At 37.7% G+C, this 13,581-nt stretch overlaps 1 protein-coding gene across 1 annotated transcript in view; it reads right to left on the bottom strand.

Moving 5' to 3' along the window:
* The window catches only part of LOC127624315 (E3 ubiquitin-protein ligase LNX-like), a 67,706-nt gene that overhangs the window by 22,520 nt on the left and 31,605 nt on the right, over nt 1-13,581 (bottom strand). Inside the window, 1 exon segment of the mRNA XM_052099094.1 lies at nt 792-1,039. Within this exon segment, the coding sequence (XP_051955054.1) occupies nt 792-1,039 (248 nt within the window).

Here is a 13,581-nt window from a genome sequence, read left to right as displayed (position 1 = left end):
TATACATTGCAATTTAAGACATTTGTTAAATCCCTAACCTTAAGTAGGTGCAACAAAAAAAGTAATGCTTTCCTAAATCTTATTTAAGCATTGATTTGCCCTCTTTAACATTTCGGTACATCTATTTCTATATGTCTCTCACTCTTTTTTCACTCTCTCTATCTCTGATGGAAAAAGCTCTGACAGTGACGTTGCCTGGGCTGGAGATGGACAGCTTATTCAGCTGCAGTGTCATACTGTTTCTAGTCCCAAAGCCAGAAATGCTGGTGCAGCTGCATTTATTGTACTCATTCTGAGGGCTTCATGTTTCTTGAGGGGTCGTAAGACAATGAAACACATCTGAACTACTTTGTGGAGGTCAGGAAAAGGCCTCATAAAGCATTCATTAGGCATATTTGAACTGTTCTTTTACTTTATCTATGCTTCTTTGTTTCTTTAACTGCAATACCAATTGAGTGTCTCATCTGATACTTTTCAGACAAGCAATTTGAATAGATTTTTGTATTAATGACATAAATGGTACATTGAGGGTGACTGCGCAAATGGCATTTATCTGATTAATTGTTCCAGTAGGTGTGAGTGAGAGAAAGATTGATAGTTATAATGTATATATGTGTTTGAAAGTGTAAATGTGTGTCAGTTTACTTAGCTTTGGAGACATAATTCTTAAATGTGCTAAATCTGACAAAACCTCACTTGGGATGTCCCTAAAAGTAAAATAATTCAGAACTAAAATATATTTACAGACAAAGACACCCACAAACATACATAATGTGTGCACTCACACTCACTCTTCCTTGAACAACTGCGTGCTGCCAGGCTGGTGGTGCTCCCCGACTGGCTGTTGTCTTCCACACTGGGCTCATAGGCGGGGTTAACCAGGCCAGGCTCATCTGATAGGCGGGTGATAGCAGAGGAGGGGCAGCCCTCCCCAGGCAATGCTGCCAAAGTGAGCTCCGAGGTGCTGTCTGTGCAATCTTCCTCTTGAGAACGCCGCTTTCTCTCAGCGGAGAGGCCATAGTGGGATGCTCCTTTACACCTGTGAGAGCACACACACATGTACCAACAACTAGGTCAGCAAGATACATTACCTTACAATGAATATGTCATCAAATGCATGCCAATCAAGAGAGCAAAGTCACGTAGAGGAGACTGAATAATCACATTGATAGAAAAGAGTGTATTTGTACCAAGGCCCTGTCGTTTTTCAGTTTTTCAGTATTGCATCTGCTGCTACATTATCTGTGCATGTGTATACTATTGTGGTGCTGATATACTGTATTATGCTACATTGTCACAGAGGAGACCAGATTTGAAAGCCAACAAACAAACAAACAAACATGTTTCACCCCAGGAAGCATGGAAAACAAACATAAAAAAACTATAAAACAGCTCACCTTTGAAATGAGATGCTCTGCCTTACAAAACTAATCATGCGCTAAAGCTATCTCTTTAGGAACTAACTGCACTCATAGAAACACACTACACAGGTGGACTCTATGGTAAATTACATACAGTATGATTAGAACCAGAAATAGACTGGTAGCTTATACAGTATTTGTACTCAAGAGCATTCCTCAAATGCCACTATGTACACACACAGATTTATATTGACAAACCAATAAACCATCAGTTCATGATTAGTCACACGTGCAAACCTTCATACAAGGTCACTGGTGCATTCTCCATTTTTAATGTCTGAGCTCTAGAAACATAGCAGTACACAGTACATCAGTCAAGAAAGCTGTGATATTCTTAACCTTAATTTTTAAGAATCTGTAGTCTGGGGTCTGAAGAGACCTCATTGCATTGAAAAGATAAAATCAAAGGAATCTTCCAATTTATATTATTTAAAGTGTGCAATATTTTGATGTAATAATAGTTTCTCCTATCCCAGCTCAATATGCAGAGACAACTATGATGAGTAAGCCATCTGTAGGTTAATTTCCCTAAAAAGTGTAAACACTGTGGCTCTGTGGCACTATCAAAACATTCCACTGTTTGTCCGAATGGCCTTTACATTTCAACACAGCACCATTGCCTCAACCAATGATGTAAACTTAGGGCATAACTATCTGTTCGGGTGATCAAAGGTAGCCATTCTATTTGCAAATCCGTTTGGTGAGGCTAGTGGCACGGAAATAACACAAAAAGATGGGCAAAAGGTAACAAGAAAAGTTCAAATCAGCTCCAATGATTCTACTGTGAATGGTACTACCATTACAGCCGCTACTGGAGCAGAAATGTCTCTGAGGGACAGCTGTGAAGAAATAAATCAATGGATGGACACATACAGACAAAAATACTGTATGTACAACACCAGAGAGATGCCATGCCTTGGAGACCTGGTTTAAAATAAAGCATTTTGTTTCAGTATCCATGCCTGTCTACACCCTTACAAACTATATCAGAGAGAGAGAGGAAGGGGGACATAGAGAGAGCTTCATCTTGACAGTAGCCGTATATCTCACTTACTACTGATCACTGATTGGAGTGTCTCAGGTATGCAAACTCAATAACCACTCTAGATGAACAAGGGCTACCAACACTGATTCTGTTACAGGGCTGGTGACAGACATACAATCCTGTTGAGAACAAGTGTTAATTTGTTAACAAAACTAAACGCAACTGAAATCTTTTTCTTTGACTGAAATAAAAGTCAAAACCGATGGAGTGCGTACTCCCGGTAGGGAATGCGGTTTTGCCCCAAGTGAAGGAGTTCAAGTACCTCGGGGTCTTGTTCACGAGTGAGGGGACAATGGAGTGGGAGGTTGGCCGGAGAATCGGGGCAGCGGGGGCGTATTGCATTTTATTGCATAAAAGCTACTAGGTATCACAAGACAGCCCTGAGAAAATTAATGATGCATATTTAAATGATATAAGCAACATACTGAAACTAGAAAAATCTAACTAAAATTAAGTCAAAGAGTGTGAGTATGGGTTGACTAAAGGACAGACAGACAGACAGACAGACAGACAGACAGACAGACAGACAGACAGACAGACAGACAGACAGACAGATAGATAGATAGATAGATAGATAGATAGATAGATAGATAGATAGATAGATAGATAGATAGATAGATAGATAGTTAGTTAGTTAGTTAGTCAGTCAGTCAGTCTCCCAGGTGGTTAATATTCAGTGTAATATATTTTGTATGGATTTTAGCAGGTTGTTCAATTTACTTACATTAAAATGAACTAAAGTAACACAATTCTAGAAAGTTTTGTCTCAACTTGATTTCATTGCAATAAATCAATTTAAATTTGTAAAAATCAATTTCATGAATACATTTTGTAGCATTAATGAAACTGGGCAGGGGATTTCAGTTTCCCAGTATGCTTTGCATGGGACTGAATGGGCTGAACAAATATTAAAATAAATTGTTATTTTATGCATGGTTGAGCAAAGAGGAGGAGATTTGTTAATGTTCTATTTTATTGGTATTTAAAAACAGCTTCTGTTATATTGGGGGTTACATTGTGGTGAAGATTGGCATTTATGCTTAGGTTGAGGATGGACTTGCTCTTTCAAGTGAAATGTGAATCAAGTACTTCCTATCTTTAAAAGCATTTGCTATCAAATTGTTAGTGCAACCATTTCACTGTCCTTACATTTGCCTGTCTGACATGTAGTGATGTAACTAATTAATTTTACATAGGAAAACTGAGATTGACGAACCTAATGATGTTGAGTTAAAACACTGAGTACGTTGAACTGACCTATTTTAACAAAATTAAATTGGCTCAACGAAACTGACTTAAGTTGAATTAACAAAATTAAATAGTGTTCAAACTTTCTTTTGAGTGTACCTGGGTTCATCCATGGCAGCCATTCAAACTCTTCTAAATCTAATTTGATAGAGAAAAAAGTTCACTCATTCCTCCAGAGTGTGATTTGTCAAGAACCCAAAACAATACATAAAAATGGCATTTGAGCTATGTCATTTTCAATATCCATATTTTATTATGTATATGCATAATGCATAATATAAGCTGACTGTACTAATATCTCTGCTTAAATGTAATAAGTTGGTAGAGTTGGGGTGGCATCTGTTTGAACTAGCTCCAAGCTGTGCTAACTGCATAGAACTGAATTTATGCGCATTAGGGTTACAAATCTCCAGCAGAGGACCAAAGAGAAACCTCACTGAAATAAAGTCATGAAAAGATGAGAGAATTAAGGGTTTTTTGAATGCATCATTAAAGAAAATTTTAAGAAATGACACGATGAAATAAATAATGAAAAGAGATAAAAATTCTGCATTATATTGTGTTAAATGTATAGGTATCAACTGATAAAGGTAAATGCTGTCAACATTTATTCTCCCTCACTCTTTTCTAAAACCACATTACCCTCTATCTAGCAGAATACCCAATATCTGCTCATTTCCATACAATGAAAGTGAAATGTGATCATGACTGTCTCTAGTCCCCATTCACTTTTATTGTATGGCAAAGCAGAGTTTGGACATTCTGCTAGAAAACGTGTCACACATGTTTGGAACCACATGAGTAAACTATGAGTAAAATGAGTATAAAATTACAGAATTTTCACTTTTGGCTGAACTATACATTTGATATCACAACAACAGTGCTGTGCAGTTGGTGTATATACTGTATGTGTAGAGAGAAAGAGGGAGACACAATGGTCTTGTCTGTTCCCTCATTAAGGGGCTTAGGCCGATATTAATTAAAATAGGCTTTCCTGGTAGAGATAAAGCAGCAATCTGTGGTCTAAAGCCATAAGCCATGTCTTTGTCTTCCTGACAGTGCTGCCATCACACTCTGAAACTGAAACCGCACTTACAACATCCAGCCACTATAATAGCAATGCAGAGGTTTTTGCTTAATCAAACCATCCTGTTATATTAATGTTGGAATGTGTCATTCACTCCTATTACCCCCAATTTCCTCTTTCTTTTTCTGTCTCTTGCTCTCTCACACACATACACACAGCCATATGGATGGGCAGCAGGGCACACAGCAACACATAGAGAGAGATTAACAACTCTCATGAACTTTTCCATCCCTCTCTCCCCATGTTCCAGTCCTTCTTTCACTCATTCACTTGTCTCTTTCTTTCGATCTTTCCTGGACTCGACCCCCGACTCCTACTCTAATGCATCCTTCACCCTTCTCTGTTGTCCAACCTTCAGTTTCTGCTATCTGCTTTTCTTTCTGTTTATTATTTTCCTTCCTCACTCAATCATTGCCCTCTCTTTATCTAAAATAAGTAGAATGCCCATTTAAACTGATGACAAATGGATTTTGAAAGCAACCTTTATATATATAAAGTATTTGTATCTTTAATAAGTAAGTTTATTGTAGCCAAATAAAAACGTTTCCATTGTCACGTACACTTTGAATTGGAACGAATTTTCCCCCATGAAACACACAATACAGTACATAGCCTGATGAAAATGTTACAGCATCTCTTTTACATACAACAAAAATATACAGAATGGTGATCACTGGCTGTCAAATCTTTGCTTGGTTTATTTAAAAATATATATATTCTGACAGTGAGAATGTAAACCATTGGCCAGCTTGACCTCATAATGACCAGACAAAAATAATATGTTGCACCACTCATCTTCAACAATAATGTAATTAATCTCTATAACATTCCACTGGCTACTTACAGTTTACAAACTCACTAAATCCAGAACACATCTTCAACTACAGACATAAAAACACATCCAACTCATCAAAACTAGATCAATGTTCCAATCCTTTTTAGAGTGAATGGATTATCCTGAACCAACCCAAATAGCACAGCTCTAAGACTGGGATGCACTAGTATTAGATACACATGCACACAGACAATTATATTTCCATCAGAGCAAGAAGCTAGAGTAAATTCTTGAACTTGACAATAATTTGCACATACTTAGTGAGATCTAAAGAGACTTATGCTTATGTATGTGTAACACATTACGTGTCAATCATATTTCAAGACTAGAAATGTTGCAAAGGACTGTCTCTTTTTTTGAGTTTGGCTTTCCTGTTCAACAATCGATGGATGTACTGTTACGTCGTCTTCTGCAGAAAAGAATTTTGGTGTTATATTTTATACCAATCCTCAAGACTCGATTATTGTAATGCATTACTCCTGCAAGTTCAATAAATAAACTTGTAATTGGTTCAAAATGCAGCAGCCAGAGTGACTATAACCAAGATATATGATAATATATCATCCCCATTTTATCTTGTTGCATTGGCTACCTGTTAAATTTCTTATTAATTAAAAAATGTTGTTAATTAAATATAAAGCTTTGAATGGTTTAGCTACGTAGTATTTAAGTGACATTCTACCATGCCATATTCCATCACGCTCATTACAATCCCAAATTTCTGGCCTGTTAAAAGTACCTAGAATATCAAATGCCACAATAGGAGATAGATCTTTTTCTTATTCAGCTCCTAAACTATGGAATAGTCTTCCTAACACTGTTCAGGACTCAGACACACTCACTCAGTTTAAGTCTAGACTAAAGACTCATCTATTCACCCAGGCATACACCTAATGTATCCATCAACTCAAAATTAGGCTGCTGGAACCAGAAACACTTCTCATAATCTATAACTCTGCAAAAAATTAAATGGCATTTATATCTACACCAATATTATTTTATTTGTTTCTTTGTTTCAACCTCTGGATTCATCTGGCCAGATCCAGCTCCATTCCTGCTTAGTGTTAGACTCCACTGCTACGTGTCGCTGAGTGATGATGACTAACTGCACCCTGTGCCAGCCAGACATCACTTCAGTCTACTAGGATGGACTTCAGAGGACGATCTGATTCCAACTCCAACTGTAAGACATGGGATTCTTCATGTGCCACTGCCTGATTCTTGAACTTAGAACCTCACCGAAATGACCTGTCAGTTGAATTGCAATGCACCTCACTGATCTCTGCCTGTATTACCATGGTCTAATGATGGAAAACACTCTTGAAATGGAATACATAAACTATAAATGAATTGCCAACAAAAGCTTTCATCAGCCAACTAGCAAAGGACAATGCATCTATGTGAATTTCAGCCGTTAATCCACGATGGACTTCAAAGAGATTAGTCATCAATCTTACATTTCATACAAAATCTTTGTTTTAAACACCGACCCTTAACACATAATTAGTTTGCTAATTTTAAACCATGACTTGCACCACACACACACGCACACACATGCACACACACACAAACAGAAACAACAATATTTGTTTTATTTTCGTGCTGTTTAGCCGGAGGGGAACTGGCCCCCACAGTGAGCCTGGTTTTCTCCATTAAACAACATCTTATTGAGTTTTGTGTTCCTTGCCACAGTCACCTTTGGCTTGCTCACTGTGGTTTTAAATACAATTGTTATTTACTTATTTACTTTATTATTTATTTTTATACACAATTTACAATCATATTTTAATCAAACTACAAAATTATGACTCCGAGACTTTATAGATATGACAGTTTCATTTACAGCATTGTTTTCTGTAAAGCTTCTTTGAAACAATGTGTGTTGTGAAAAGTGCTATACAAATAAAAATGACTTGACTTGACAATCAGTAATTTCTGTCAATGAGATTTCTGTCATTCATCACACAGTCACAGTGACTGATGCATATGGTGACATAACTCTGGGTGATAAGATATTAGAGGCTGTCCAATATATCGGTTTTATTTCACAGATAGTTGCTATTTGGTTATTGTCAAAAATCAAAGCGATAATTACTGGTAGTAAAAAAAATTCAATTTTTATTAATTTCACTATAAGGTTAAAAAAACGTGCGCTCTGTTGGTACATAGATATGTTAATCATAAGTTCATATTCATGTTTATTTTGATTGACGGTGTCACTAGAGAAAAGGAAATTCTGTTTTTATTTCCTGATCGCTGAAGATATACTATAGATCTGCTGTTGATGAATTGCTTCCTATGACAATGTACTTTAAAGTGTTATATTGTAATACATTATAGACATTAAGATTACATGTTTTGTTTCCCCATCCGTGTTTGTGTGAGCACAGACTTTTCAAAATAAATCCCCAGTGTGTTTCTGGCTTGTTTACAGTTAAAAGTCATGAGGTATGAACCAAATCTTAATTTTAGATTTTATGGTTATTATTGGGATTGTGATTGCAAAATAAACTGCATTTGGGATTTTATTTGTTTTGTAATCTTGTAGCCTCTATGACTGTGCCTGTCACAGTAAGGAAAAACTTTACTGTGAGAAATGTTTTTGATTTAGCTGCTAGATTGTTTATTGGCCTTTTCCACCAGCTTGTTTATCGTATTTTCAAAATCCACTATTGATCAACTTCTATGACAGAATAAACTTTGAGAAAAATAAAACAAGAAATTAAAAGTACACACACACACACACACACACACACACACACATATATATATATATATTGTTTAAATGACTCAAACACATGTTTAGACATGGTCTAGTCTAAACTATTAAATAGTGTTTTAATGTGTTTATTTATTTTTTATTTTTATTTTATATATAAAAATATATACAGTATGTATATGCAAAATTCTAAGGTGCAATATATTTGTCCACAAAAACATTTGTTTTAAAACAGTTGTTATATATATATTCTGCTTTTAATGTATCAGTAGAAAATATACATTTTAGATTTCAACATTTCCTTTGCAAATCAAGTTGAATAGCAGAAGAACAAGGAGCCCTAAGATGGTATGGCCCCCACAGAGCCCTGATCTCAACATCAATGAGTCAGTCTGAGATTACATGAAGAGACAGAAGCAATTGAAACCTTAATACCTATTAATACTACTTTCCATCTATGTACAACACCCTGAATATGTTAAGAATCATGCAATATCAGATACTCTAATGCATTCATACATGTTCAAGTCTGTTCATCTTAAAGGAAGCAGAGGTATCATAAAAATATGTAGTCCTCTATCCCTTCCCCCTTGGTTTTCTCCACTGCAAGCCTGCTAATCCAGACCCAAGCAGCAGGATAATCAGAGCTCAGTGTTCGACTGACACACACAAACACACCACGGATGAGAGGAGGACAGAAATGCCATCATCATCGCTCATTGTTGGACCATGGAGAAGGAGCAAGATAGAGATACTAAATCATGCCATCACCACATGCAATCAGTGCTTTTTTAAGTAGCAACCGCACACACACAAACTCGCACACTGCAGCAGTTAAAGAGGTAGAGCATTTTCGGGAGCAGAGAGTTTTGTTGTCTGACAGACAGCTTTGGAACGCAACGCTGCAGCAGCACAAAATCCTTTCCTAACAAAACTACAGCACATTGAGTCCCGATTGACTCCGGAAATCTCAGAGCACTGCGGGATATTGCGGGTATCCCTGCACCAGATTGCATTTGACAAAGTGGATGTGATACTGCACACCATTAGCATTCTCAATTATACCAATGGCAGTTGCTCAGCTGGCACATGGGAAATTGATGATGGTGGGTCTTTCTGATCTCTCTAATTACACTACCATGCTTTTCTTGAGAGCCATGCTCACAGATCCACACACACATAAATACACTTTAATCAGTCTTTGTGAAGTTCATCAAAGGAGGTGTCTTCCTCCTTATCTGTAGTAAATCTGCTGATGGGCCTGTAGATCAGAGCATCAGTAGAGTGGGTAGAAGAGACAACTTGATAAAGAAAAGTAAAAAATCTCAGAAATCAAAAGACTGGAAGGAGGAGGGAGAAGGAGACAAATCTTTTTCTTGGGATCTTTTGGAATGGTGACGTATTCTCGTCAGGTAATTCATTGTCTGGGGATTACACGCTCATAGTAAACTCTTGAGACCAAAGGAGGGGAGAGACAGGGAGACGAATGAATAGCTGGAATACTCATTATTATAGAGCATTTTTTAATCCCCTCAAATTTCTTTATGTACACAACCTGCCCCCCCATTATCCTTTTGGTAACTCTGTGGCCTTTGACATTTAAAAAATTAAACCTATATCCAGAGCCTCACTCACAGTCTACATTCCTGGGCAAATCAATGTATAATGTGAATATGTTAAAGGTGCAGTGATTCATTTCTGCGTCAAATGGAAAAATATGCAAAAATAATGAGTTTCCAAACAAAAATTTCCAATGTTCAGTTAAACAGGTAGTTTCGCACCAAAATTACGCCATTGCATGGGCTAATTTTGCTATGTCGAGCTCCTCCCTCTCTAGTACCACCTTCACCAAAGCCATGGGGACCACCTCCCTCCATGGTTTTAAGAGGTTGAGGTGGTAAATTTGCCGTGCTCTGCCCCTAATCCATTCATTTAACCTCATAATTGACTTACCTGACACGCCATGTTGACCTCAAAGGGCCCTTGCCACTTTGCAAGTAATTTAGAGCTGTTGTGGGTAGTAATACAAGGACTTGGTCTCCCTGTGTAAATTCCCGTAGCTGTGCTCCCCTATTATACAGACGTTCTTCAGCATGTAGCAAATTATCCTGTGATAGTTGCCCCAATGTGTGGAGATTTGCTCTCAGGTCAAGAACATTGAATTTTGTTTTTGCTGTTTGAAGGTCCTTCCTCACAATTTTCCCTCATGACATCTAAGACATAGCAAGGTTTACGCCCATACAATATTTACCTCCAGGACCAATGCCCAGGCTCCCCGCAGCTCCAGCAAACCAGCCTAGACTTCACATCCTTCATGTTAATCTAGCAAACCGATTATGTAGGAACCACAGATTGGTACTGAAGTATTATAGACCGATTTCAAATCTCCCATTTATGCCAAAACACTGGAAAAGGTAGTGTCCTTCCAACTATGTTAACTTTGACAGAGAAATGGTAAATATGAAGAATTTCAGTCAGGACTTATGCCCCATCATAGAAACTGCACTTATCAGTTACAAATTACTTGCTCTTATCTTCTGATCATGGCAGCATTTCTCTTCTAGTGCTCTTAGATCTTTGTGCTGCCTTCAACGCCACAGATCATGAAATTCTTGTCATTTGTGGACAGGCATTTGCTTGGTTTAGGTCCTATCTTTCTGAATGCTACCACTTTGTCTGTGTAACTGTCAGATCAAATTAAAGTATAATATGGAGTGCCACAGGGATCAGTTTTAGGCCCTCTGCTTTTCTCCCTATATATGCTCCCCCTGAATCCACAAAAGGAGGAGATCTTTTTTCTATTTGGCTCCTAAACTATGGAATAGTCTTCCAAGCTGTGTTTGGAACTCAGACACACTCTCTCAGTTTAAGTCTAGACTAAAGACTTATCTATTCAGCCAGGCATACACCTAATTATTATCCCTCAATTCACAATTATTCTGCTACAGTTAGGTCTGCCGGAACCAAAAGCACTTTTCTTACTATTTAACCCTGCTCAAAGTGAATGGCATCTACGCTAATTTTATTCTATTTCTTTCCCTGTCTTAACCTTGTGATTATATCCTGAGGATACCAGAGCCTGCCAGATCCATCTCTGATCATGCCTTTTGTCTGACTCCCACTGTGTCACTGAGTGATGATGACCAACTGCAGCAGAGTATGAATTGAAGCAAACTCAAAGACATGGGATTCTTCATGAGCCTCTGTCTAAAGCATGGGCTCAGGATGGAATTCACCAAAATTACCTGCCATAAGTTTCCAGCCGGTCTGTGATGCTCCTCACTGACTGATACCCCTATCAACTTGGTCAAAGGAGGGACAACACTCTCTTTCAAAATTAAATAAAATTTGGAATAAATTACTACATAGAAAATGAATTAACCACTAACAAAAGCCTTCATCGCATCTACGTGCATTTTCTCAGTTAATTCTGGATGACTTCAAGGATTTTAATACTAAAACTTATAGTTCATACAAAATCATTTTCTTTAACCATCTGTTATAACGCCTGTTGTTATAAAAGCTGTACAAATGCATTTGACTGACTTGATTTGACCTTTATGCTGCCTTTGTGCTTTCTGGAGACTCATAGTTCTGGTCACCATTCACTTGCATTGCATGGACCTACAGAGCTGAGATATTCATCTAAATATCTTAATTTGTGTTATGCAGAAGACAGAAAGTCACTCGCATCTGGGATGCCATGAGGGTGAGTAAATGACGAGATAATTGACATTTTTGGGTGAACTATTCCTTTAACAAGTTATTGTTAATTAGACATATTATTGCATTCATGAGTGTGCAAAAATAGAGACACGTGATTCGAACAAAAATGAAAGATAATACATTAATAAAAGAAGGAAGAGGAGTACAGTGCAACAAACAAAAACATGTAAGCAATGGAAAAACAACTTTTAGCACCCCCATGTGAATGCTGACATCACTTGTTGGGTACTAAACACACCGATACACACACCAACACACACATTGACACTATGAACAGGTTCTCTCTCTCCATGTCCTATAAAACTGTATCATGTGACCCACTCAGCCAACCAATGATGTCACACCCGCAGTCTGCAAGGACGGTTATGCAGACCTCCCTATCTCACCGTGACCTCCCCTACTCCTCCTGTCTATACCTTCTTTCTAGACTTTTTTTTCACTCCTCCCTCCCCCTTCCATATCTCTCTTCTTCTCTCTGATTAGAACAGCAGGATGAAGACAGCAGCAGATTTATGTTCATCCCTATACAACCCCACCACCACCTGAGCGACCGCATTGACTTTATTCCTCACGTTTTCTAATGTGTGTAAGACAGCAGGAGGAGATGTTGGTGTGCTGGATTATGTTTTCCTCTGAGCAGTTAACATAGAGACCTGTGCTCAGTCTGAATCATTAGATTTACCTGATCTGGTCTCTGGTGTGCGCAAAGCATGCATTTTATTGGGAAAAAAATTCTGTACTTTCAGAATATGTACTGAATTCAATTAAGAATTACTTCTTGACAATTAATGAATTGCGCTCTGTAGATACTGTATACAGGTGTGTAACATACATACATTCATAAATCAGTGCTGAAATACTTCTGAGTGAGCTGCAAGATGACTTAAAATAATTGTAATTTATATTACAATTAGGTCTAGAAAAGATAAACTGACATAATATTTGTCATGTGCACTACTGAGCGATTCATGTTTTGTTTTTGTTTTCACAATTCACAATCAAACTTTTTTTTGTCAATCCATAGTAGATTGTTTGCTGTCTTGGGGTCAAAAAAGTTTGAGAATCACTGTATTACATCCACCATCTTGGCACTGTGTCTCATGTTCTTTTGACTATGACTCGGACATCCTACTCATTTGACATAATGCTTATTGCAAAATGTGTAGCAGGAAAGAGGCGAGAGTGTGCTCTTTGCATGCACAAATTTTGTCTCAACTAGCCAAGGACAGTACAGACACCTCAATGGTTAAAGTAAATTATAGATGCCTTTGTTCCCCAGAGGATGTTTGTGAAGTGTGTGTGGTTGTGTGCACTTGTATGCTGGTGAATGAGTGTGTGCATAAGTGTGGGTTTAAAATATACATAGCCTATCTACCCAAAGAGTTGAAAAGATGCTTTAAAGCCGTGGTTCACTGTTTTGGTATATGTGTGTGTGTGTCTCTGTGTGAATTGTAATCTCCTGTTTATTCAAACTTTAGCTTCACTGAGCAGCTCTGCTTG

This window comes from Xyrauchen texanus, chromosome 30 (genome assembly GCF_025860055.1).
Source record: "Xyrauchen texanus isolate HMW12.3.18 chromosome 30, RBS_HiC_50CHRs, whole genome shotgun sequence".
Lineage (NCBI taxonomy): Eukaryota > Metazoa > Chordata > Actinopteri > Cypriniformes > Catostomidae > Xyrauchen > Xyrauchen texanus.
The sequence above is the reverse complement of the archived record's forward strand: the minus strand, read 5'-3'. Positions and strand labels throughout refer to the sequence as shown.